The sequence below is a fragment of the Corvus kubaryi genome, unplaced genomic scaffold (genome assembly GCF_017639235.1).
Source record: "Corvus kubaryi isolate FWS band 111438036 unplaced genomic scaffold, C.kubaryi_AGA036_p1.0 134, whole genome shotgun sequence".
Taxonomy (NCBI): Eukaryota; Metazoa; Chordata; class Aves; order Passeriformes; family Corvidae; genus Corvus; species Corvus kubaryi.
In genome coordinates this window covers 12,709,503-12,737,300 of record NW_024580668.1, presented here as the reverse complement: position 1 = coordinate 12,737,300, position 27,798 = coordinate 12,709,503, and the positions used below count along the sequence as shown (strand labels likewise).

The window sequence follows — 27,798 nt, the reverse complement described above, 5'->3', positions numbered from 1 at the left end:
GGACAGGAGCTGGAACACAGCCCCTGCCTACAGAGAGCTTTGGCCAGGCTGATGGGCAGCGAGTCCAGTGCTGCAGCACAGCACAGGATCCCAGCAAAGAGCTCAGGGGTGGGAACTGTCCCTTACACAAAAAACACGTTTGTGCCGAGATCCAAGTTACCCTAGGACTGTCCAGGGGCTGATCATAGCAAAACAGAGATGATAACAAATGGGATTGTGCTGGAGGAAAGCTGCTTACCCCCCTGTGGCTGCAGAGTGCTGTTCTCACCCCCTGAACACCTCCTGCAATACCTCACCCCCTGGAAACTCCAACACCATAACACCTGCCCCAGGGCAGGTAGAAAAGGCCCCGAGGTATTTCTGTGGCTCTGTGGAGCAGCAGCTGAGGCTGGGTTTTGGCAGCCCAGGACAGCAGCTCAGGCTGGGTTTTGGCAGCCCAGGGCAGCAGCTCAGGCTGGGTTTTGGCAGCCCAGGGCAGCAGCTGAGGCTGGGTTTTGGCAGCCCAGGACAGCAGCTGAGGCTGGGTTTTGGCAGCCCAGGACAGCAGCTCGCCTTGCTGCAGCCGGGCACACTGCTCAGCCTCCAGCGCACACAGGCACTGCGCTGCCTGAGCAGCTCGTTCCTTGGACAGGCCAAAACCCTACCTTTGCAGCAGGGAGGAGAAAATACAAACAAACCCAGACATGGCTCTCCATTGTAAATTTTTTTTTAATTTTTTTTTTTTTTTTTTTTTAATGATGGCTGTTGGAAGTTGCTCAAAGGCTTGGGCTGTCGCAGTCCCGGCGAGATGGCAGCGTACAGATGAGACCGAGGTGCCATGTGGCTGTGGCGTCCGTGGTGTGTGTCCCACCACACCTCTGGTACACAGAGCAACGCGGAGTAGCGTGGGGGTGTCTGATCAGTAGCTCTGACTTTGTTTGGTCCTTCGCACTCCCTTCACCCATCATGAGACGTTAGCACGTTTTGTCACTACAGTTCGAAGTTTCTCATCTACAAGCTTCTCACTTACTTTGTAATATGTTGGTAATAGTTTATGTTTAAACACAATAAACAGCTTGGCTATGGAAATCAGTTATGAAGGACAAAATACAATTTGAAACCACGCGTTAATGCAGTCCTAGTGGGCTTCACCAGACGAATCTATGTGTCTATCCTGCTTCACCAGAGCAATATTTGAGCACTAATTAGCAATCCGGAATGCTAACAATCTCTCTGCTGCTTCATTCCTCATTGTAATTAGGAATAGTTTTAGCATGTTTGTAGTCCTTGGGGTTTTTTTCAGAGCTGACATTATAAAGCTGTACTTTTTCTATACTAAGTGGACATTCTGTGCATTGCACTTCCATTGCACTCAATAGAATTCAGTTATAGGCAGAGGGTTTAGGTTAATCACCTGTTCCCCAGGGTGAGCAGGCAAAGCAATTCCTGTGCTGACATGGATGGCACTTCTGTACAGTGCTGGACTTCACTGTTACACTGCGCTGCAATAGACTCTTCCACTCTTATTCAACATGGTAAAAATACCAGCATCAACATGAAAATCCAAAGTTTATGGTTAGGGCACAATGTCCTGAACCACTTACAACTGTAAGAGGGATAAATAGAAGCTACTGTTGTAGGAAGAGATCTGTGGAAAGTCACTAGCTGAAAGTTAAGGTGGTTTTTTTGCCTTTACCTGATTTTTATGGCTCTGTCAAACATGGTCAACTCATTCTACTGTGTGGCATGCTTCCTTTGGTCCTTGCCAAATATTTGCCTGTGAAGACGTGAGTGAAACAAAAAATAACCCCCAATTTTGAAGGCATACAATGTTTGTAACATCTACAGGGGTTGGATTTAGTTTTATAAACAGGCCTAATTCTTACTGTACCTTGATTATTTCAGCAAAATATAATGACAACCTCACTGCAAACAAACATTTCCATTCTCCTGAAACCCAACGTACAAATTCCACAATCTAGTTACACATGCCACAGAACAACAACTCATCTTTTCCCAGCGTCTTAACAGGCAGAGTGCAGTCTGCATCTATACACATTCCCGGTATTTTGGTAACCATTGGTTCTTGCTGGCAGGAGCTTAAACCAACTTACATGACATTTAAATATTTCTTTCATGAGTGGCTCCCAAAACAAAAACCATGATTGTTTTTTGGTTGTTTTTTTTATTTTTAGACCAAATTACTTTGTCTTCAGATTGTCCCAGTCTAGGGCTTGATGTTGCCAGGTGTCTGTTTGGTGCTTCTTGAGCTTCTGCTCCACACTCCGGTACCTCTTTGAGTGCTCGGTGGTTCCTTGTGCACTGTGCTGAGTGGCAGCATTGATTAGTTATGAATGTACAAAACATCTGACCAGCAGGTATTGGAAAATTGTATCCAGGCAGATCCCTGGATTTTGTAATAAACTAAGAAGATTTTTTAGAATGATTCAGCATCAGAATGTCTTCTGCTTATGACACTGAAATTGTTCTTGTTCATAGATTTCATGATCTTAATTCATTTATGAGACAGCTATTAAAAAAATGGTTCTGTTCAGAGGTGGTTTAGCTACACTGGAGAATGCTGGGTTTAACAGGGAGCACTGGTGCAGGGAACTGAAGGAAGTTTCCCAGATCAGTTGAAACCTGTCTCGAAGACTCTGGTGCTGGCAGAGCGAGCCAGTGGATGGCACCGCGACCGGCAGGTGACCTAAGCAGCACGAAGGAAGGAGGCTCCACACTGCAAGGCTGCCTGCCTGTATTTTTTCCAGTTTTCCTGCTTATTTCCATCCCAGGGTGTTCAAAACTTGTAGGTCACTGAAGTAGTTTTGTTTGGTAGGCTTTTCAATGCATTTTCTCTTTTTTGTGTGTGTCCATAGTCCTCATCAGCTCAATGAGTTGAAATGTGCAGCGGGCTGTGTCATACCCATTCCTGGACAGGTCTTTTGTAGTACACAACATTTTGCTGCACCTCTTTGTTTTTAAACTGGAAGATTGTGTATACCAGGACAAGGATACACAGGGACAGGATGCAGGGGATCACCACTGCGATGGCATTGACAGTGCTGGGCACGTCGTTTATTGTCACCATGATATCCACGTCGTCGTGCGGGAGGCGCCGGTCCTTGCTCCGCTCAACATCCTTCTGGTTACAGCCCATCCAGTCCCTGAGGATCGACCTGGGGTAGCCTGGCTCCACACTCAGCCGCTGGTTATCAAACTTCCAGTACTCTTTCCCTTTGTAAAAGTAGGTGTAAACTAGGAGACAAAACAAAGAGTATTTCTCACTATTTCCGGTTAATGAGCTGTGCTTGTGGAAGGACATTAAGGGAGCCTGGACAACTGAAACTAGCCACTACCTAAGTCAATAAAACACTTTTATCCAGGGCATTCCCAAGCCATTGTAAAGTCAATGTGGTTTTGGAGCTGGGATTTAAAGGAGAAGCTACAACCCTGGCTTGTGTGTTCAACATTGCCCATGGAACACCATTCCCCTTGGCCAAGACAAGCTGAGAATTAAAAAACAAAGCCCTACTAACTTTAAAGGAAGGCTTCTGCACTGAGTTATTTTTTACTACAGCATCTGTAAAGATGTGCTCGTCATTACCAAGTGATTAACATCATCTGCAGGGTGCCAACATGTGCCTGGGTGTGACAGTGTTTGGAAGAACACCAGGCTTCTGTTCATTCAGCCTGAGGGAGCAAATGCTGAGTAAGATGAATCCTTTTGCCACAGAATCACGAAGATTTGGCCTGTGTTAAGGAGCAGTGCTGTCCTGCTGCTAATAAAAGGGTGATGCTTTATGCTACATGTTGTTTGAAGCACCTCTCTCTCCCCAGATGACTCATTTTCTAATGACTCTCAAGTTATTAGAAAAAAAGGAAAGAGAACAGGAGAAGGGAGCTGTGGTGAAAAGTGCTGGTCTCCTGCACTGTTCCCCAGCTTAGCTGGTCTCACTGCTATCCTCCAGCCTGGCCCAGCCCTACAGCCCTCCTCTCACACCACAGCTCCAGATTTGAACACAGCCTCAATGGCACAAGCCCCTTCTGTTGGCTCTTTCCCTAACTGGAGGAGGAGGAACTCTTCAAATCAGAGAAAGAAATGTGTTGGAAGGAGCCTCTCTGGAGCTCCAAGCCCCTACTCAGAGCATAACTTCAAGGCTAACTGCTAACATCAGACAGGTTGGAGCCTTCAGCAGAGAGCCAGAGCTCACCACAGGTAAATTAGGAGGAAATGTAACTTCCAGCATCCTCAGAAACAGGGCCCAGGAAAAGTTGGGTCTATTGTGGCAGAAAAATCCCATTCCCTATGAGCTGGATTGTCATAATGTGGTTTAGCAGCTGAAGGAGGTGTGTGGGTTGGGACAAGGGTCAGGAAGGATCTCAAACTGCTGCTGCTCACAAAGCCCAGATGACCCCAGGGCTTCTGAGACTTGATTCCTGGATCAGAAAATACTCAAAACACTCCACATCCAACCGCCCAGCTCCCAGCACAGACCAGCTCTTCCCGATCTCACAGCTGTAATGACTGCAGACACATACAGCCTTCCTTGCTGATGAAAGCCCCCTGAGGAGCCTGAGGGATTCCTCTCCACACGGTGATGGGCTTTGGGTATCCTGGGTCCGTTGCTCTCTTGTCCTCGTTGTACCTCCAGTACCTGTCCCCCTTGAAGAAGTACGTTTTGCCCACGGGCTCCCAGCGCAGCGCCGTGTCGATGCCCTCCCGGGGCAGGCAGTTCCCCAGCTCCACCAGGCTGTGAGGGTAGCCTGGCTCTGCCGTCACTTCCTTAAAAACCCAGTACTTATCTCCTAGAGGTGAGTGAGGACACAAACAACAAACAGATTGGCCTGGTTAGGAGTTGAATCAATACGAACCTAAACCAACTGCAGTGAACCATAGGATGTTGAGGGCTTCCAGGCTTAACTGTAATCTGTGAAAAAGCTGCTCCTCCATTTTGAATCTGAAACCTTATTTCATCTGCTGCTTGTCAGCTCTTGTTTTGGGAGAGCTGTTGAACAGCCCTTTCCCATTTACCTTCTCATGCCAGTAATGATTTCAAAGACTTGTCTAATCCCCTGTCTGCCATCCCTTGCTCAGGCTGAGGTGTTGGTCAGCCCAAGCTTTTTAGACATTTCTGTTGCCTTTCCCTGAGCCTTCTCAAGTTTTCATACAGTTTAAAAAGCTGAGGTACTGAAGCTGCAGACACAAATTCAGAAGCCTGTGGTTTTGTACTGGACATGCTTTCCAGCCACGCTTCCTTGCTCACAACTTGCTCTCAAGTTACAGGATCCTGTTCAGACACTGTCACCATACAAGGAGCTAAAGTGGGTCCCAGCACAAGGTTGGTCATTTTGTCTCTTTAGGAGACGCTTGTCCAGAAATGAGGTTTGGGAGTGCCCTGCACCTGGAGAGGCCTCAGTGCCCTGGTGAAAGGTGTTCAAGGATAGGGAGGGAACTGACACTCCCTGGGAAATAGGAGCTGTTTCTTGTTATCACATGAAAGCCAACTTCCCCTAATTGATCTTAACTCTATACAGAGATTTTCCTGGCAAGGCCAACCCACACTGAACTGTATTTGAAGGATCAATGTGGCTGCTTGAAGTGCCCCCTTGGAAAAGGACAAGGGTGCAGCGTACCTGTTTTCACCATTTTCATGCCCTAAAAGCAGCCTGAGGTGAGGCAGGAGTGGTTGGCTCATACTGAACTGTACTGTACCTTTGAAGAAAACGAATTTGCCATCAGAGCGCTCATAGGCTGCGTCGATCTTTGCAGGGAGGCCCTTCCAGAACTGCTCAATCTGCATGGGATACCCCTCCTGCACCCGGTTGTTGCGCAGACGCCAGAACCAGCGATCCTGAGAAAACCAGAAGCCTCTTGAGACTGAGTATTTTTGTCTTGCAGTCAGACCTGGCTGGGTCCAGCATCCAGCACTGCTAATTCTTGCCTAGGCCCCACAACCATTACAGACACAAGTCCTGCTTCAGGTGACAGCTCCAACCCAGCCCAACACTGTCTTCAGTGTGGGAAGTGCTCTGGGGGGAAGATGGCAGCCCAAAGGGGGAGATGTTGATTGATGGTGCTGTGAAAAAGGGTGGAAAGAAGGAGAGGGAAAAGGAGCAGGGGGAAGAGAGTCCACAGCTGTAAGCATTGTGACCTCTCCATGTCTTGTCACTGAGGTGTCCTGCTTGTCCTGGTACAGTTGAAGCTCAACTCTCAGAGGCCAGGAGAGCCAGACAGCCTGAACATTACCTGGTGACTGTGTGAAACACACAAGGTCTGAAGGCACAAAGGAGTTATGAAATATTCCTTTAGATATTAGATCATTAGTTAAAGCTGCAGTGGATGCTCAGGGATGAGCATGAGCAGGACAGAACCTGTGAGACTTCTCCCAGATACCATCCCAACCTTCAACTAGTTTCATTTCAGTAATATTCTGCAATTGATGTGGTTTGTCCATTTAATAACCCTCAATATATCTCTCTCCACACTTCATACCCATTGGGCAGAGTGAAAGCTACTGGTATTTTGGGAAGGGGATCATGGATGTCCATATTCAAGGCACCCTAATGGGTTATTGAGCAAAGCCTCTCCTTCCTCCCTGGCTGTAGTTTACAAGGAAGGTTGACTCAAACTCCCCAGGTAGGCTGAGTGTTCCCAAAGCCCCAGTTCTGTGCATGTCACCTCTGAGACAACGAGGCTTGTTCCCACAGAAGCTGTGGCTGCCCCATCCCTGGAAGTGTTTCAGGCCAGCTTGGATGGGGCTTGGTCTAGTGGAAGGTGTCCCTGTCCACGGCAGGGAGTGGAACAAGATGGTCTTTAAGGTCCCTCCCAGCCCAAACCACTCTAGGATTCTGTGGTTAACCGTGGCACTGGTATTGCTCCCTGGCTTTACAGGTGGCTCCTCTCAGGCTTGGTGGTGTCTGAATTCTCTGCCAATGCACCCAGTTCACATTTTGGAGCACAGGCTGCCTGGGCATTTTGTAAATCCCATCAGGCACTGTTTCCAAATATTACAGAGCCAATCTGCTTACACTTCCTTCCAATACTGCTCAGTCATCACCCCCAGAGGAACAGAGCTATTTTCACAGACATTTCAAATCTCACTACCAAATACTTCTATTAACCCTTTCCAGCAATAAAATGAAGGGAAGACTCATGGGTAAGCGGGAATTCTTAGTACCTTGAAAACAAACATTTCTCCTCTAAAGAGAGCCACAGTGTTAAAGTTGCCATCACAGATGTTCGGTTTGGAGCCAGGGAGAGCTGGCCTGTCACCCAGAGGAGGACTGGGAGGCCGTGGCTGTCTCTCGTGTTTTCTTTCCGAAGTGGAGTGAATTCTGCGAACAGGAAGAGTTGGTAAAGGCCTGGTTGGCTCCAGGGGCTCAACAGGAGGACCTAGAAGTGAAAAGGAATATGTTTAGTAAATTGGACACGCTTGGTTTTTCTGTAAGCTTTAAAAGGCTCCAGGCTGGATGGACAGCACTGCCAGGGATTTACATACTCCTGATGCAGAGCTCACTTCCTAGAAATGGGGAGCAGAATGAGATGCATCCACAAGTGAAAACTATCCCAAAACAGACAAGTGATAAGAACTGAAGAAGAGCCAGAATGTTTTTGTAGGTCTTCCCAAGGAGGCTGGAGCTAAAAGGAAGGAGGAGCCACACCAGTCACGTTCCCAACTGAAATGAAAGGTCGTAACCCTTGAATAGAAATGTTTAGTAGACCATAAAAAAAGGCAACAAAAAACCCTAGAAACCAAAGCAAAACCAGAAAAAAAAAATGGTGTGAAAACCAATGCTACATTGTAGGGGAACTGCAGGGAATACTTTATTACAGGTCAGTTACCAATCTGTGCTTTCCCTGACAAACAGGTGTTACAAGGAACCTTATCCCACTCAAGTGATGCCCTCCCAGCACAGCTCTCCCTTTCCATCCTTCCCCAGCTCAGCTCTGGGATGTGACAAGGCTGCAGGAATGTACAGAGAAATAAAAGTATGAGTGAGTTAGACTGGAGCAGAGGTCTTAAACTGCCTCTGTAGTTTTCATTAACAGTTAGAGGGAAATCTGGACCACATCTCACTCAGAGAGTCCCAGGTTCCTTGTTGCTTCTCAGAGAAGGCCATGAGTTAACATGGCAAGAAACAGAAGGCCACTAGAGCAAGAGATTTCGGTGAGCTTGAGATCTGAAGATGGTTTATTTGCTGGGATCAAGGTTTCAATTCCATTCTGAGCCTGTAGGACAAACCCCCCGTGGGCAGAATGGGGGCTGCTGTCATGGGTGCTGTTTCAGTGTCACTGTTTCGGGCCAAGGTGCTGCACCCCAGCTGGGGGTGAACACTGGCCCTGGACAAGGCTCATCCTCACAGCCTGGAAGAGTCACCCCGAGCTGGGCACCTGCCCAAAGCCAGGGAAGGGATTTATGAGGAAGGATTGAGGTACCTGTGGAGGCCACACATCTGTGGGATTAGAAGAGGGTTTTTGCAGACAAACACTTTGAACTGTGCAGTCTGAAATGATGGTTTGGTGCCTGAGTCCCCATGGCAGCTTAACTCTTAAATGTTCCGTTTTCAAAGGGTTCCTAAAATGGATGAGTGCTTAACATGTCCTGGAAAGGGGACCAGATTAGGAAAATCCTCACAGCTAATGACAAAGAAGCCATCAGAGAAAGCCATCTCAATAACTGTCAATAAGGATGTAACAGTAAGGATCTCGTGTCCAGGTTTCATGGATATTATGTTCAGAAAGTACCACTTGGATGATAAAGTTCAACTTCCTGCAGTACCAGGCCAGAAACCTCCACCAGCGAGTCCTGTGGTGAGCCCAGTGTTTCCAGGGCAGATACAGCCCATTTTCTAGATTTCAAGCATAGAAAATCCTCTATAATGCACAGTAAACTGCTCTAATGATTAAGCCCTATCACAGTTGAAGTCAGCCTTACCCATTGCCTGAGTTTGTGCAGGATTAAATTCAGTGTTTTCTTTCTTATGTCCAGCATCTCAACATTTAATCATTTATAGATTTTGATGGGAATGCTTTTAAAATTCTCTTCAATGAACTAAATAGAGCAGTTCCTTTGGTCTGTTGCTGCAATGGATTTTGGTTTCAAGGTCTTGAGACTTACACCTCTTTCCTGAAGCTTTTCAAATGGATGACTGTATTTATTCAAGGCAATTTGTCCTCATAACACTTTGTACCATATGCAGTTATTAGCAACTATTTGTATTTACTTTACCCCAGAGCTTTAATAAAAGACATCAGATATTGCTTACAGAAATACTTTAGATGAGGCTTCTTGGAAAGCTGTCTACATGAAATGGATACAAATACTATACTGATACTGTGTATTTCTCATCCCCTCCCAATCTTACCTGGTCAGTGCCCAGTGGTTTAGCTGACCATAGAATTTCCAAACTCTGATACTGCTACTGCCAGAGACCTGTGGTTTTTCCCCAGATGGGATGCAGCCAAGGTCTCCAGACAGTGCCTGTGACCTGAGCAGCAGGGCTGGACCAGGCAGGGTGGGCACATCCACAGCAGTGCTGCAGTGCAGCTCAGGAGGTGCTTTTGGAGCCTGGTCCTTGCAACTGCTGTGCTTTTGGTCACACTCAGGTTCATTAAATACATCCTTTCTGGACCAACCTAAACTTGAAGATGCATTTCTTGAGCACAATCCAGGATGCTGCAGCTGCAAACAGGCACCACAGGGCACAGCAAGAGCTGACCCACAAAACCACCTCCTTCCTCAAAATATATACACAGCAGGTGTCTCAGTCCTCAGGACCTTATTTATTTCACACCATCCCTGTGTACTGCTGGCTCTCCACATGTACTGCTGCTATTCTTGCTGGCAGCCACTGACACTGTCTGCTCCCACACCCACAGGACCTTTCTGTGGTGTGAAGCAAAGGCACCTCCCCAAGGGCAGCATGTCAGCTGGATGTCTGGCACAGGCTGGAAAGCTCCTGAAGGCAGGACTGAGTTGGTACAGTGAGGCATGCACAGCTAGGAGTGGGGAAAGAGGCCCCAGACAGACCCTGCACAAGGACAGATGGGGTTCTGGTTTGTTCACATGGGAGGGGGCAGCAGGGTTCAGCTTCTGCCTGGAACAACTAAAGGAGCAGGAAGTTCACAACCAGTTTTGGATGTCAAAAATGGCACTTGGTGCCAGTGACAGAACCCAAGTAAATGAAGTCTGAAAACCAACAATTTACATGCTCAGTGAAGATGGAAATGCTTGCTTTAGGAAAGAGAAGTTTTGACTGGGACCTAAGCAAGGGGACAATAATTGGTGATTTACTGAGCACTGCAGACGCTCATTAAACAGCAGAATGACCCCTTCCCTCCTCTGCTGCCTTCCCCATGGCTTTCAGTGGATGTGGTTGGTAAATAACACTGGAAAACCTCTAATGCCTGTCCTACCTGACAGGATTCCCCTGCCAGCAGCCTGGCACAAGGGTCAGCTATAGCCCATTGCTGCAGAAACACAGGGGAGGTGTTTGCTGTTCCCTCCCCTTTGCAAGGGGCAAATGCTGCCATGCACTGACCAAGGTGCATGAGGTGCATTTCTGTTGCCAGAGATGACCACAAGCAGTAAGATGAGAACACGACATTAATTCCTTCTCCCTCTCTTTTAACAGGAAAAAAGGGTGAGACAGGAATAGTACCTTAAAAAAAAAAAGATGAATGTGTCTGATGACAAAGAGCCATCGGACACAAAGAATCTGACACACACAGAATCTGACACACAGAGAATCTGACACACAGAGAATCTGACCATAAGGTGCAGAACAGGCACTATAGTGTTACGCTTTTATGATGGAAATTTAACACTTCCTGCATGACTGGAGTTACTAATCCACTGTCTCTGCACAAGCGAGGACCACCTGTGTACCCAGTCACAGCCTGCCCTGCCCTGTACAGGCAGTCCCATACAGCTCCCCTGTTCACCTTCAGTGCCCAAGGCCTGTCACAGTCATCTGTGGAGAAGAGGAAAGTTCAAACAGCACCTGCAACCCAGGGGACCAATGTAAAGGTTTTAATTAGCCCTAAAATGCCACTGCAGCCACGCACAGAGAAGTGCACGGCAGAAGCAGTTGTACACACCGTGGTCAGGATGGTGCCAAGCAGCAAGGATTCAGATGAACCAGGGATTTGCATTAAGGAAAACATTTGCTAGGACAGTGGAGAGAGATCTCAAGTCAGGCCCAACAAGGGAAGCTGGCCCTGTATGTACTCACTGCTGGCCATGGCCAAAACAGAGCTGAGCACACTGCTCTGAAGGGGGACCTGGCCCTGGCAAGGCTTCCTACACGTGCTGCAGGTGGTCTGCAACCTGCTTGGATGCAGATTTTGTCATTTCACTTCAAATATTCCTCTTACTGTCTTTCCCTGCCAGCCACAGATGTTTCTTTGCTATCTTTCACTCCTTTTTTTGTTTTTATAACCCAGGCCTTCTAATTTATTCTGATGGAAGGCTTGTCTCCTCTCATACTTACATGGACTGCCCTTTTATTTTTAATTGCTGCCTCCACTTTGTCCCTGAGTGTGGCTAAAGGTGGGAGGTGATCCAACAACTGTACACATGAGAAGAGCACAGGAGCACACAGAAAGCATGGAAATCCTCAGGTCCAAGTACTACTCAGGCAGAATTTGGTGAACAGGTTTGGGAATGGGAAGCAGAAGCACAGCCTGTGCATTGGTGGAGAAAGATGCTCCCTCATAAGACCTAAGGCACTGCAGAGCCCAACCTGGCATGCAAGCAGAATGAGCAGACCCCATCCATTAGGAAAGCTCCCCGGTCATTCCCATTTCCAGACTTCATCACAGTAACCTGCCTCCAAAACAGCTCAAGGCAGGATGGAACAGGTTTACCAGCAGCACAGATGAGTGTGTGAACAAAGGGTCACTTAAGACGTGCTGTGGTATTTAATACAGGGACTGATCACACCCACCAGTGTGTGACTGACCAGGCAACATCCTCTGTCACTACACTTCCGAGCAACTTCAGAGAATCAGACAGAGGAAAAATATCTAATTAGAAAAACCTGAGTGAGAGAGGTTATTGCATGGGTCTGCAAATGGGCCTGAACCCAGTCACCTAGTTATGATGTGTGATCCCAGCACCAGAGCCAAGTCCACCCATGGGACTGATCCTGCAGCCACTTCCACACAGGAAGCAGGAAAGAAATCTCCTGGAGCTGGAAACTACACATTCTGCAGGGAAGCAACTTGCTGGGACTTTACAGACACTGTGTGGAGAAGAAGTGTTTCTTCCTCTCTATCAGAAGCAAGGCAAAGAATGTCAGAAAGCTTTTGGGTCACAGCAGATCACCTTCAGAGTGTGACTTCCACCACTGGCACTTAGCCTCCTCCCTTCATGCTTCCTCTGTCGCAGACCATCTGAATACCAAGGTGACCTGTGAAGATAACACAGAGAGAGGAGGCATTTAGGAGCCACTGTGTCGATAGTTGAGGACAAAATATAATTGTACTGTCCTCCTGGCTATTGACAGAGTGTTCCCTCAGCTGCACAGCACCTGCCTGGAGGCTCAGCACCTTCGTGGCTCAGCCTGTCCCAGCCAGTGGCTCCCCGAGCCTGCCAGCACAGAAGAGGCTTTGGGTCAGCTCAGGGGAGAGAACCATCCACTTGCAAACAAAGGCCTGTCCTTATCTTCTTAATATTCACTCCAAGAAGAAAACTATCCTCCTGGCTGCAGTTATGGTTTGAATAACACAGAGGAGGGTTTTGGTTTGAAAAAGCTGAGCTGCCTGCGTGTTTCTGTGGCACTGAACCAGCTGTCCAGGTACACAGGCAAGGCTCTTCAGCTTAAAATCAAAGCCTACAATCCAAGGGAGCTAGGGAGAGCAAGAGAAACCCACCTGGCTGCTCTGCAGGCTCCAGGGCAGTGCAGAGAGGCCCCTGTTCACACTACATGATGCAGCTGCCAACAAGCCACCTCAGGGGCCAGAGATTGTCCACAAAACTCCAAGTGCAGGAAGGACTCCTTCCCCTCACTCGATAAACTCACCCAGAGAGCACTTTGCACTTCTGGGCTCAGCCTTCAGGGCTGAAGTGAATTAAGATGTTCCAGATAGCCTGGATCCTTGCCACAGTGCAGAACAAGCCCCAGCACCCACAGAACAACGGGCGGACAGTCAAGGCCCCCATGATCATCACTGGGTGGCAGGAAGGGTTTCTCAAGCCCTTCTCACATGGACATTCTCCTCTGAATGACAACTGCCCTGCAGGTGATAGAGCATTCACCTGGCAGACAAGTGTCCACAGCAGACATCTTTGCTCTAAGCCAAAGGGAATGCTCTCCTGGGCTCTGGAACGAGGTGATTCACCTTGCACTTGGGTTCTCTGCTTTGGGTGCCAGAAAACTGGGTCGAAAATTCCCAGGCTTGGGCAGGCAAATGATGAGAGGTTGGGACTCTGCAAGATGCTCCAGTTTCCTTCTGGAAAAACTTTCAGAAGCCTGACATCTGCTCCACAGCAAAACAGAACATTTTCCTACACTCAGAAGAATCTGTAGGATGAGAAAAGTATTTCCTACCCAGCCATAACACACACCAGTGTTTTTCCACCAGCTGAGAAACCTCCCAAGAGAGATGGGCTCTCTCTCAGCCTCCCCGTTGGCAGAATCCTCCAGGTGTCAGGTGGAGCCCAAGGAGAGCACCAGGAACCAGGCAGTTACTCCCTGTGTTCCAGAGGAATGGCATACAGCAGGTGAGATCTGTGGATGCACCAGAGGTGGAGTCTGATGTTTTCTGCTGGGTTCAACAGAGTCCGTGGACAGGAGGAAAGGTGCAAATGAAGTGATGCAACATAGAGAGGGGATCTGGTATCTCTGCAGCATGCCAGAGATGTGGCACCAGGGCACATCCCTCCAGATTCCTGAGTGCCAAGCATTTGCCTTCCCCTCTCCTATGAGCACAGCACCACGGGACACGGATCCACAAGTCCCAAGTCTTGCAGCTTCTACAGATGAGGTCTTGGATGTTATTTTATTTCCTCCTCATGTACAAGAGGACATTTTCAGAGAACACTTCCAGGTCCTGCATGACAGCAAAGCTTGCGCTGATGGTCCCAGTGCAGTGTCACTACATGGAAATTCTCCACCAGGTCTTTCTGCTGTTCCCTCACAAGCCATCTCACACACAGGTGTAGTTTACAAGGATCTGGGATGGTCACAAGAGTCTGTAGGTTACAAGAATCTCTATGGCTGGCACTGGGAAAAGGGGAGGGAGGTTATGGAACCCGTGCACACTGCACTGGGGAGGCGGGACTGGCAGAAGGTTCTGTTTGCTCATGGACACTGTGCCCTGCTGATCCCCTGTTCCTGGATGTCAGAGCTGGTGTTGTCCAGTTCCTCGGCCAGGGACTAGAGTGGTTTCATGACCACTCTGGACCTCAGGCCTCAGGGGTGCAGCATGTGCACTGACTGGGAGCTCTTCTCTTGAGCTGCACGAAAGATGTGCGAGGCTGAGACTTCCTCAGTGGGATTTGGGATGACTCAGATCTTTGAGGTTGTCTCCTGGTCTACCTTTGAGTGGTTAGGAGACCTCCCCTTTGTGACCCTAGGCTTTGAAAGGCCCTTGAAGGCAATGGCCTGGTTAACCAGCTTGTGGACATGAGTTTCCCTGCACGTCATGTCAAGCCCTCTGCTCCCCAGACACAGTATCACAAGAGTCACTCCCAGTGAGAGGCTGCTTCATCACCCACTGCAAACCAGTACAGAGAGCAGGACTTGAAGAATAATGGAATCACAGAATCAGTCAGGTTGGAAAAGGCCTCTGAGATGATCAAGTCCAACCCTTAACCCAGCACTGCCAAGCCCATCACTAAACCCTGTCACCAAGTGCCACATTCACACTTTTTTTGAATACCACCAGGGGTGGTGACTCCATCACTGCCCTGGGCAGCCCGTCCCAGTGCCTGACCACCCTTTTAGTGAAGAAATTTCCCCTAATACCCAGCCTAAAATTCCCCTGACACAACTTGAGGCTGTTTTGTTTTGTCCTGTCACTTGTAACCTGGGAGAACGCCGAGTCCCACCTGCCTGCACCTTCCTGTCAGGACAGGGTGACCACTGCTGCAGTGACCAGTTCAGGCTCAGCTGAGCATCTCTCCTCTCTCCACCCTGCAGCCCTGGATTCAAAACTAGCAAGTTAAGAGGCAACTCAACAGGATATCCAGGGGACCTACAAACTGGTATCATTTCCAGTTCAATTCCTTCCTGGGCATGTCACTTGTGACATGGGCACCTAAGTACAGAGGGAGATATCCTTCTGAAAAACACACATAAAAGAAAAGTCTCGGTATTTCCTTGTTTTGTCAAGGAATATGCCACAGGAAGCAGCTCAGGAGATGGGAATATTGCTGACTTGTGTTGCAGCTCTGTCACACAGGGAGCTGCTGGCCTTGTCCTCAGTAGCTCAAAATGGAAGTAACATTTTAAACATTGACCTTATACTAATCAGCATGAAGCACAAACGAGAGTTCACATCACCTACTGACTCTTTGGGTGAGTTTTGAATTAAATTCAGCAGAAAATAAATTAAAAATTCAACAAATCATTATATGACAGGTCTGGACATATTTAAAACACATTTGAAACGCATCATTCTCAAAAGAAGGAGACAAAATAGACTTCAGCTTTAGTAGAGCCTCTGTTCTTTGTTTTAGCAACTTCAGTGGAATGAAAAATTGGAAGTTTTAATTATAATTATTTTTTTTAAGGCTGCTACAGGCAAGACAGTGGCTCTGTGTCTGACTTTGCAGAGTAGGTTACTAAATAATACATATTGAGCACATGCTGCTGCGCTGTAGAGAATGTCAAAGCACCAAGAAAGCAGGAGATTTTTGTTTTGGAGAGGTTCTCTGGTAGATGGGCTTTTGGCATTCCCAAGGCACAACAAAGCAGAGTGGCACTGTGGAAATAAAATGCATTAGTTGAATGTTCCTGCTAAAGCTACAAGAAGGATATTTCAGCAGGCCCTTCTCAGTTGTAAGATAAGATAAGATAAAGGGTTCTGTTCTTTCCCATCAGTTCCAGGGAGAAACCTTCACCTTCATTTTCCATAATTTCTTTGTGAACCATAAGCATAATACCTAATTTTAAATTCAACTTCATTTTTTGGACTGTAACTCCGTACTAAGGGCCAAAATCTCTACCTGGGGGAAGCAAAGCTCCTGCTGCAGAAGCTGCTCCTTCTTCTCCCCACAGGATGAGTTATCTCTACAACCCCCAACACCATCCCCAGCCCACTCCAGCTCAAAGGCCTCAGAGCCCCATTCTGGGCAGTGCTGGTCCCAGCTCAGCCCCTGCTGATCTTGGCTTGAACCCCAAAAGTGAAGCAGGAAGGTTGTCAGCTCCTTATCTGCTCCCTTTCCAAAAACACATCAGAAAACAGAGAAACCAGTCATTTTTTCTTGATTGCACTTCCACTGTCTGCAATAAATTACGGTTTTTTTCTTTTCTGCTTAATCAAAGTTCACAGGAACTAAATCAACATTTCAAAACAGAAACAGCACAATGACATTTTGCCAGCTTTCAAAAATTAACACCTAGGTCTATTACTTAATGAAAGTTTAACACTGACTACCACAGCACTTTATTTCAAAACTCTCCAGAGTCTCCACTATCCTGAGCACCAGAACACGTACTATGTTAAAGTATTCATAATTAAACAACACCACAGGACAATTAACATTCAACTTCAGCCTGGTAATGATCAATAAGAAGATGTACCAATGAGACAAGATAGTTCCCCTGGGTGTACCTTAAGCCACCTTATTTTACATGTTGGACCTTGCTTGGATATCTGCCTCACACTGAGGCTGGACTGCACTCTACAAATGCCTGGTTTTTCCCACTGCCCGCACAAGTCAGAGAAATTAGCCCAGAAAGAGACTTTGCCAGGCATCTGCACTTAAATAAATGAATCTCAATCCAGTCACAGAAAATAAACACCAAATCTGGCTCAAACAGCTGAGATACAGTTTAGACCTCTAAAGTCTTGCTGCACTGCTTTAGAGTCTCACAGGTCTTGACACAAATTCTATTAGCAGCAATTTCAAATTCACTGGCAGATCACTGATGCAAACATTGACTAGTGTCAGGCCTGCCACCAACCTCTGCAGCAAGCCCTGAGAAACACCAGCTTTCCCACTGACAACCACCTTCCAAGTATTTTTTTCACCTTTAGTTCATACCATATCTGCTCTATGGCTTCTGGGAGCTAATATTTGACTCCAGCTGCACAGTTACACAGCACAACTGCTCTGTGCTGCATTTATTAAGTAACCTCTCTGTCAAACTTGCACCTTCCACAAAGAATGAAATCAGGGATGTTTGACAAAACCTGTTTTCCGCAGACTGCCACAGACTGTGGCCACTAGTCTCAGTCTCCCCTTGAGCTCCTAGAACCTGGATTTCTCTTTGGTCCCAGAGTCTCCTTCAGCCAGTAAGTCTGCAAGTTCCTGTCCTCACACCCTGGTATTCATGATCCCATCACAGGGCACCACATCATCTGCAGCTCCTTGGTTTTTTCCCATAATCTCTCTGCCCCTTTTCCCTATTTTTCTTGAGCCAAATATCTTTGTGACACACGCTGTACAATACGTTCAGCTGGAGATTAAAAGAAGCAAAGTGTTCCCTAAGCAGATCCAAACTTTCTTTCCCTACCTTATATATAACAGGAAAAAAACGAGTGCATAAATACTTTTTACCTTTCCTTGATGTTGCAGGCTCTTTGCATTCTTTCCCTTTATTTGCACTGGTTGTTCTTAATGGACAAACCTTGGGTACAGCAAAGCCTGTTTTTCCCTTTGCAGTCCTCCTTGATTTGGGGACACAGTGAGGGATGAAGCAGCAGTGGGATCACAGAGGTTTGGTTATCCTGACTTTTGCAGTCATCTGGTACTTAGTCCTGGATCAAGGGCTTTAAACAGTTCCCCACTCGGCTCTGGCAGCAGGCATTTGGGGGCTAATTGTAAAATAGTCTCTAGGCTCAAACTTGGTGTAAGTAAAGAAGTAGATAGGGTTGCTCACCGTAGATTTTCTGAATTCCTTGCAGGTCATCCTGGGGCAGTTTGAAGTTGTGTGTTTCCATGTACTGGTAGAAAGGAGCCATGATAGCACTGGGATCATTGGAGTGTTCCAGACCCAGCGCATGCCCCAGCTCATGGACTGCAACCAGGAAGAGATCGTTCCCTGTGGGAGGAAGGCACAGCCAGGTTAGCACACAGCCACGGCCTGAGGCCATCCCAAGCCCCTCTTGCCCATAAAGCCAGAAGCAAATGCTTTGCTCTCCTCCTGCACAGCAGGTCACAGTGCCAGGGTCAGCTCCTGGAGATGGTTTTAGTCCCAAAAGTCTGCACAGCCTTTAGCCATTGTCATGGAATGGGCCAGAGGCTGCCAGCCCCAGACAGAGCAGGTAAAACAGGCAGTGCCTGCAGTGAAAGGACACTGACTGTAGACTCTCTTGTAGAGAATTTACAGAAAATGGCCAACAAAATGGTCACTCTGATACCACCGGCTCCTTAACTGAGTGCTGCCAGGAGAGGTGAGAACACAGACAGTCTGCTAATCCATGGTGGGGTGGGTGCTTTGTGCCCCTTCTGGGTCCTCTGGTGCTGTGCTCTGATCTGCCCTGGGCCAACAAATTGTAGGGGAGGTCTGAAGGCACTTGGCAAGGCAGGAGGAAGGACAGAGAAGACCAGGATAAGACCCACTGTCCCATGTGGGCAGCCCCATCTCCTCCAGTGCAGGCTCTTTGATGCGCTTTTACTCTGCTGGACCCCTGGCACTGCCATGTGTGCAGGAGCTGAGCACAGGTAGCTCCATCCCACACGGGGAAAAGGTTGGGTTGGATCCCAGTGGTGGAAGACAAAGGAAGAAGGAGGAAAGAAGGGTCAGGACTCTTCCTGACAGGAAGAGGAAGGGTTCAGGAGCCCTGTCTGGTGCAGAAGCTGGGAGGAGTGCAAAGTAGGGATACCTTCAACTCTACAGGCACACATTCCTCTTCAGTCCCACGGGTCTGGGACCCTCATCTCTTTGATCTAGTGTGGTCCCTGGATGTCCTACTCCATAAGGGCACTGGAAAGTGACCCAGGCAATGCTATGTAGGGATGAAGGCAGAGCCAACAAGGACTGATGTAAGGGTCTCTTCATGGCAGGAAAATGTCTGAGCCCTCAATTCTGCCTGAATTTGGGCTCCTCTGGTTTTGTATTTTTTTGGCAAGGCAGAAACCAAGAGCACTTGCAATCAGTTGTCAGTGGCAGTTCAGTGGCTGCTCCGCAGCCTCTCCAAAGAGCTTCCCCACACCTCCAACTGCCCCTGCCTTGGAGGTACCAATGCTCAGCTCTGTGCACAAGGCTGAGCTCTCCCTGAGACAGGAGTTGCAACAGTGACTCGCACAGAACCATCTCCACTTTTTAAATAGTTACTGCTTCACTGTTGCCCATAAAAACATGACAGAGCAGTTTCAGGGGTCTGTGAGTCTCCACAGCAGGGAGCTTTGCCAGCATCTGAAGATACCTAAAATCAGTACCAAGCAGTGCTTCCCCAGCCACACGTACCACACCAAAACAGTTAAGTACTCTAAACATTTGAGTTGGAGGGTGAAAGCATCTGAATACACAAGATATGTAAAAATATACAAATGCATTTCAAATAAATTTTCAAATACAAATGTCCAAAAACATATATAGCCTAAAATGTTAGAATTTCTGTATTTGGGAAATCCACATGGAGACCTACTTAGTTATTTTTTTCTCATCTGTGGCTGAAAAACCTGGTTTGTGCAGAACAAGTCAATACCATGTCCAACAGCGTAGTATAAAATGCATGAAGTAGTTTTATGGTAAAGTTCGGAGGACTGATCAGGGGTTTTCAAAAACACTCAAGCTTAGAAGAAACACCCAAATTCCAAACAGGAATCAGAGATTCAATGTAGTCTTGCAAAATTGAGTGGACTCCTGTATCACCCTAAATGCTCGTGAAAGCATCATTTTCACTGCTACCACAACTACTCGCACGTGGAAGTCCACGGCAAAGGTCACTCAGTACAGAGCTGACCTCATGAGACTCTGCTCATCACTCACCACAGGCTCACAGGCTCTGCCTGTGCTTAGGGACATCTTCCTTCACCTTCCCTCGGTGGCATTGCTAAAGTATCTGCAGTATTTGTGCTGCCAGCAGGTCTAGAACTTTTGTCTCTGTAAATCTGCATATAAATTTATGGAAGTGATTTGCCTCTATGTCCTAAACCTTTACCAGGAACATAAGATCAGGCACTACCTTAAGCTAAATTAGTTTTAAACAGCTTTCAATCACTTGTTGCTGCCCAAAATAAATGCCAGCCCACTTTACAGGTGGAAAACAAATCCCACAGACTCACAGGATGGTTGAGGCTGGAAGGCATCTCTGGAGATTGTCTAGTCCAATGCCCAGCTCAAGCAAGGTCAAGTAAAACAGGTTGTCTTGTCAGGTTTTGAATGTCAAGTTTCTTGTACTGGGAAGCCGTGCCCAGGGCACTCCAGATGTGCCAAGCAGAAAGGAAGGATCATCCGTGCTGGCACTGACCTGCTGGCAACGTTCTTCCAGAGGCAGCCCTGGATGCTGTCAGCCTTCTGTGCTGCTGACTCATGTTCAACTTGCTGTCATCCAGGAGCCCCAGGTCCTTCTCTGCAAAGCTGCTTCCCAATCTCTGGGCCACCAACAAAACCCAGGGGCAGGGCTGTGCATTTCCCCTTGCTCACCTTCCTTAGGTTCCTGTCAGCCTGTTCCTCCAGCCTCTCGAGGTCTCTGAACCACAGCATCACTAGGCAGTGTTATCAACCACTCCTCCAAATTTCCTGTCATCTTCAAACTCACTGAATGTGCACTCTGCTGCATCACTAATGTCATTTCATCAAGGTATTACAGTACTGACCTCATGCAACCCCTCTGACACATATCCTGAACATCTCCATCTTGTGGTTACTGCAGCTAAGGATGTAACTCATCTTCACAATACCCACATTTCTTCAGGTATCAGGTCCAGCAGATCATCCTTGTTTGTTCCTGGATCACCAGTAAGACAAACAGTAAGAGTTCTGTGATAATCAGCAAGCCCAGGAAGATGGAGGCTCATTCCTGAAGAAGTACCTCAACCACCATGGTGGTGTGTATTTCTTGTCCAAACAGCATTCCTGAAAGTGTTCATCTTCTTGGAGCAAGGTTCAGATGGAGACCTAACAGCCTAGCATGATGCCTTGCTATGGAAACATGGTCAGGCAATGGGATAGAGGCTCCTTAATTTCCTGTTCAACCCACTCCCCCAAGACCAAGGAACATGAAAAACTTGCACTCACAGTATCCCAGCCACCTGGGTAAGACAGTAGGGTGAAGAAGGAACTGACTCCTCTTGGTCTGTACTTGCAGGAAACAGTCTCAAGAGAAATACAACAATTTTTGCTCATTTGCACCATCTGTATAAAATGAACAGGTCTGGTCAGAGACCTGCCTGAGCTTCCTCCTTCCCAATTTTCAGGAGGCAGCCAAAACTCCACCAATAAGCACCAGAGAGAGGATGACCCTGTAAAACTCGGGGGAGTAAGTTGGTTCACTGAGTAAATTAGTTTGACCTGCTATGCTAAAGAAACACAGTTAATTTAGCTTTGAAGTTGCTGATGTGTTTTCTTTACCAGAACAATGTTATCACCATGGAAAATGACAACTGAGGACACACCTATAGCACTATAAAAGCATCCTCCTTTATCATGAATGCACTGCTTACCTAACATCCAGATCAATGGCTCTATACAACTTGAAACATAGGTTTAAGTTGAATTTTCTTAATTAAAAGCAATCTGTGTTCAGGATAAACCTCATTAGCTGGTGTGCTCCCAGCTCAGCTAACTTACTTTAGATAAATTGCAATATAATCCCATATCAAACCCAGCTCTTTGGTGAAAGGACTCTCAAATTGTTTGTAACATTCTACCTTTCCCTGCAGAGTTAGGAAACACATGGTTTTATTGCAACACAGAGAACACTGGAGTCATAGATAAACTGACTTATGTATGAACTTCCTTCAACTCTCAAACTCCATCCCTCCTGATTCTTCGATTTTTAATCTTCCTCTGGAAAACCATTCCATAGGTAACAGACATCTTGAGACAGATTTTCTTTGTGAAGTTGCCAGCACATGCCTTCTTGGACAGTTTCATTCCTTTTAACTATGAAAATCCATATCAAAACACTTTATTTTGCTAAGTAACTCACTGAATAATTGCTTTAGGTCAGTGAAGCCACTTGCTGAAATGCCTGTCAGTTCACAGCAGCAGGTCACGGCGACTCCATTGTGGCACTGCTATCAGTTATTGCCATCAGTGTTCACCCCTGAGCACAGCTGTGAGTGTGGGTAGGCTCTGGAGAGCACACAGCACTGGGGACTGTAAATCCAGGACACAGCTTCTAAGATAACTGAAGTACAAATAATATTGCATATCAGATTGACAGGAGAAAAGAGACTGAATCTCTGCTCTTTGTCATGTTAGTTTTATACTTTATGAACTGTATCGCTCTGCCAACACATCTACATATTGCACTGTACTCAGACACAATTCAAAAGACATATGAAGGTTGTATTTTGAATTTTTATTAAAGTAAGAATGATACTGAAGAAGTCAGATGATTGATTGTGTGTGACAATAGCATGCCTCAAGTAATTACAGAAGAGATGGTGTGAACTAAACATGCTTTAAATACAGTAAAATGAGTCCTTCCACCCCAACAGCCACATAGAAACAACTGTTTCCCAAGCACAACTTAAAGAAGCTTTAGAGCTACTCTAAGCTATGCCTTGGTTCTTGCATCTTCAGACCTGGCAGGTCTGACCTGTCCAACAGAAGAACATGTCATTTGTCTGTGCTCCTCCATTCACCTCCACAACATGCTCTGCTCAAGGAAAGCTTTTCAGTCTTCTGAAGTCCCTGAAGAAGGGGTGATACTGCTCTGTGGAATTCTGTGGAAAACAGCTTTTCTATCTAGAAAGGAAGAAAATACACGTTAAAAAGAAATACAGGTGTCACTTTGTTCATAAGCAATTATTGTTGCTTGTAGCAATGAACATGATGCTTCTCAAGGAATTACTGAAAACTGAAGAGCATGTGAACAGCTTCACTGGAGAAAGAAGGAGTGATCTGCAGTTCTAACAGCAACTGTACCACAGCTACATTAAACTGATCCCCATGAGACCAAGTGACTGCAGAAGGACAAAGAGCCACATTGTGTTACAAATGTGAAAGGTAATTTGCCTTTATTGCCCAAAAGGCAGCGTGCAAATCAGGGCTGGTAGCTGTGCTACACACCTTACTAATGGTGCAAGCTGGACTTTATCTGACATGCATGGAGGACACTATGAGGACAACCTCCTGCAGAAATTCAGAGGAAAAACACAAACTAATGGTCTGCAGTGGTGAGACCAAAAGTGGCAGAGTGGGCAGCCAGACAGTTGTGCCACTTCAGCTGGCTCAGCAGCCTGACAGTCAGCAGAGTAAGAGCATTCTGCTGAAAGATTAACCCCATCTTTCACAAATGTAGGTTGTAATTCCATAAACAATTCAATATCAAAGAATTACTGATCCCAAAATGAAAATTCCTATTTGCCAGTTCCAGCATAGAATTTAGTAAAACAGATGGTAAAGCAGTAAAGAAAATAAAAAATCACAGAAACACAAAAAATGTAGATTTGACTTTCATTCCATCAGTCTTGAAAAGGAGCTATTATTTATATTTTTAAAGTATTTAAATACAGCAGGGTTTATAGACAGAATTCAGTCCTGACCCAGCAGTGGAAACACCAGAGGGTAACTAAAAAACCCTAGGTCCTGGCATAAGCAGTATGGACAAACCAATCTGTGCTACTTGGAATCCTTTTCTGCCCATCAGATTGAAATGAAATTTAATTCCTGATGCTGGCAACAGAGCAAGTGTTGTTCTGGAAGCTGTGAGAGTAGCTCTGTGCCACAGAGAGGGCGTTCTCTAGAACAGGAGACTTTCTGTCTTTGCCCCCCCTGACACAGAAGTTCCTGATGGGGCTGTAAAGACTGAGCAGTACTGAGACACAAGAGAGCTGGGATGGAAGAGATTTCCCCCTCAGAGTCATATTCTTGGTGGATGTGGGTACAGAAGGGAATACTTGTCTTACTGCTTTCAAACCTTGAGCTCTTCTTCAGAAACAGGAGAGAAAAGAAGAAAGTAATTTAAACAACTCCCAAGTTTGCTGCTTGCATGTGATGTCAAAATCCAGAGCACTGGCTGTCATTTCCCTGCTGATGCTACAATCCACCTCTGCCTGTTAGGCCTGCAAACTCTTTTCAAGAATTCCTCTATTTTTCTTTTTCTTTCTTTCTTCCTGATGGCCTGTTGTTTTTCTCCTCCCCGCTTCAGCAAGTGGAATGCAGCAAGTTTATTAAACACACTGCTCCATTTTGGCTCATTTCACATCATCAGTTTCTGCTTTACAAAAGGAAAGTGACAAAAAGAGACTTTTTGGCTCACCTTGATTCTCACGACCTGTTTTTTTTCACAGTTGGTTTTTTTCCTTCCTTTTTAAGAGAATGACACATCATTTTGATCCTTACTGGCTCTTTTCTGTGAATTGCAGAGTACTTCCTTCTCTGTGGAAAGAAGTAAAGTACTTTACTTTGACTATACATAAATCCACAGGATTCCAAATATCTACAAAACTATATTCATACTCTGTGTATTGAGTGACTACTGACAAAAACAATGGGATAACATTTTTCTTTAAAGAACACTATAAACATCAGGTGTATTGAGAAGTACCATCAGGTGTATTTACAAGTACAGTGTTTTGAAAATGGAATTTGGAGATGACCCCTATTAATGAATTTCAGGTGTAATCAATAACTAGCACTAGTTATTGCTAGTTACTGCTACAGGCTTCAAAATCCAGCCTGCACTGTGAAGCCACTGCTGTGTTTGTAGAATGACAGCAAACACACCAAAAGAAAGCACTACTTACAGAGAGGCTGTCCAGGGGTGGAGAGGAGAACCTGAAGACAGAAATCTTCCCCATGTGCTGATGGGCTTCCTCTCTTCTCCTTTAGGTTGACAGGACAGGGGTGCAATCTCAAGATGTTGCTGATTTAAGCTGCCTGATTTGATTTCTTTTTACTGTGGCTGGCTGTCTTGAAATCATGTGTCTATATCCCTGCTCAAATTTGTTCAACATTAGCACAGGATATGAGAGAGCTCTGGCTTACAGGAATGAGTCTCTCCCTAAGCAGCTACAGGATGAAACCAGTGTTAAGTAGGTATGTCCTGGAGACTAAACACTGAACTGGTCTTCAGTGAACAAAGTACTGAGTAACAGCATGACATCAAAAGGCCCTGAGAGAATAAATTGAAATTTTAATACAATTTATGCCCCACTTGACTTCCAACATGTATATCAAATTCTTCCAGGTCTTCTGTGCTAAAGGACACGTGAGTAACTTCAAAGCAGCTCTGGTTTTTGCTCTGGAAAACGCTGATGCTCATTTTCAACAACAGTGTCAAAAGCCTGAAAAATAATGATGGATTCAAAATGCCATTTGTTAGAACAAAACTCTTTAGATGTGGAGATGTTCTGTACCTGAGAAATTAGAGAAAGAAAATTAAAAATCTACTTGGCAGCCAAACAGCACAAAAACTACACGCGTTCTCTGTTGTGAGTTACTCATTGTATTCACACTCTGTAGATTGCTGGCTTCAGTACTTCCATAGAAAATGAACATGAGAAAAAGTGGTAACATAAGAAAGAAATGAGACAAAGCGAGGCAAGATGCAGAGGAAACAGGAATTAATCAAGGAGAAAAGACTACCGAGTTCTGGCAATTTGCTGGGTGAAAGTACAGGGGGTTAAGGTGCATTTTCTTTTCCAAGCAGGCACTGCACTTGCACAAGGCACGTAAGCAGGGAGCAAGCAGAGAGAGTCAACCTAGGAAAGTGGATGCCAATACAAATCTCAAAGAAAAAAAGAAAGCAACAGCTGGATACTCTGCATTCCTATTAGTTCCCTCCCTCCACATAAAATGTCACAACTGTAATCAAACAAAACAAATAGGATAAAGAACACTTAGCCAGCATTGTTTCCAAAGTGACTGGAAACACCTGGGAGTCTTTGATAATGAGGAACTATATGGCTAGGTAAAAAGAAAAATCCAAATCTACTGCTACATCCACCTTAATACCAGGGAATCTGCTGGATGTTCTAACATACATTCTATGTTTATAGGATTAGTCTAGTCAATGCTCCAGAAACCTTGTACATTCAGTTATTTAAAAAAAACATAAAAGGAACAGTCAGAGGTGGTTCTTCAAAAGGATTAAACATCTAGCAAAAAATATTGCCAGCTACCTTTTCATGCACCTGTGAGCATCACCAGTCTTCCCTCATGAAAGATTTCCATATTAAACAGTCCTGTTTTTAGAAGGGGACTTGGTGATAAAAACAGAGAATTTTATGAGCTGAATACCTTGCTATGGCTCAGAGTTGCCACAAGAAATAACTGCAATTTGCTTTTTAGTTCTAGGAACTCCAATTCTGTCTATGGCAGTGCTAAAGAATTGTGGAAAACTGTAGATTGAAAGGCATGGCTGGAAGTCACCAAGTTTAACTTTCTGCTTCAAGCAGGGCTTATCTCAAAATTACATCACGTTGCTCAGGACATCATCCAGCCACATTCCAAAAGTCTCAAAGGATGCAGTCCCCACCACCTCTCCAGGTGCAGCCTCTGAGTTCTACCACTCTGTTGGTGAAGAAGTTTTTACCTTACACCCAGGTGGGGTTTTTCTTGCTACAGCTTGTGCCCCTTGCCTTTTGTTCCTTTTTCTGGTCCTCCACCTCATGTGCCTCTGTCCTCTCTCTAGTATCTCCTCAGGTGGAAGACTGCTATTAGATGATTCCTCCTCATCCTCCTCCTCCTCACCAGGCTGACCAAGCCCAGTTCCCCTGGTTTCATCTTGCTTACAGGGATACAAATGTCCAAAGAATCAAGAAGGTTTGTGATGTTAATACTGCCAGGACAGAAAACAGCAGATCTCCATTGAAGACACTGCTTTGAACACACTGATCAGCAGATTAAACATCTGCTCAAAGCTCTGCATTCCCCCAAGCAGGCCTGTCATGATCACTGGCTGTCAGTAAGCTCCAAAATTAGCTCCCCCAATCAAAATTTTCTCCTTGAGATCCTTGCTGAATATTCACATTCGTCAGCCTAGACAGCATTTGGCTGTCCTGAAAAAGCTGCTCAGGTTCCTGAACATATGCCATGTCCAGATGGTGACTCCAGGAGTGCTTGCTCTGCTGTGCAGGTAAACGTCCACTGAAACAATGCTAGTTCTTGTGGTAGAATCACAGGGAGAAAGCTGTCCAATTCCTCTCCTCACTGGCTGACAGAACCTTCCCAAAGGCAGTTCAGGCCCTTTTCCTCCAGAGCTTCTGCAGAAGCTCCTGCACTGAATTAGCACTGAATTAGCACTGAGTTAGCACTGAAGGTGACCCGTGAGATCTCATCTCCCATACTGGTTCTGGCAGTGTCTTGCAAACTCTGGCACTATTTTTGATTGGCTTTCTTTCAGAAGTCCTGAACAGGAAGCTTTCCAAAGAAGACTCAGCAAGAACCCACTGGGATCTGTGGGGGACACACTCAATTGTAACAATTGTAAAATTTGTTTACTTGCTGTTAGCAAAGCTCAGCATTTCTTGCCAACATGTAAAAAGCTGCCACAGTAGTCATTCTACATTTACAGAGAGAACT

General features: G+C 46.1%; 1 protein-coding gene across 2 annotated transcripts in view; it reads right to left on the bottom strand.

The window, feature by feature from the left end:
• Nucleotides 1-694: 694 nt before the first annotated feature.
• MMP24 (matrix metallopeptidase 24) overlaps nucleotides 695-27,798 on the bottom strand; it is a 43,335-nt gene continuing 16,231 nt past the window's right edge. For both annotated transcript variants that reach the window (XM_042050936.1, XM_042050944.1), the window contains exons 5-9: nucleotides 18,034-18,195; nucleotides 7,158-7,372; nucleotides 5,693-5,831; nucleotides 4,519-4,785; nucleotides 695-3,234 (exon numbers count right to left, since the gene is read on the bottom strand). In XM_042050936.1, the coding sequence (XP_041906870.1) occupies nucleotides 2,897-3,234; nucleotides 4,519-4,785; nucleotides 5,693-5,831; nucleotides 7,158-7,372; nucleotides 18,034-18,195 (1,121 nt within the window). In that variant the 3' untranslated portion in view covers nucleotides 695-2,896. The remainder of the gene's footprint in view (nucleotides 3,235-4,518; nucleotides 4,786-5,692; nucleotides 5,832-7,157; nucleotides 7,373-18,033; nucleotides 18,196-27,798) is intronic.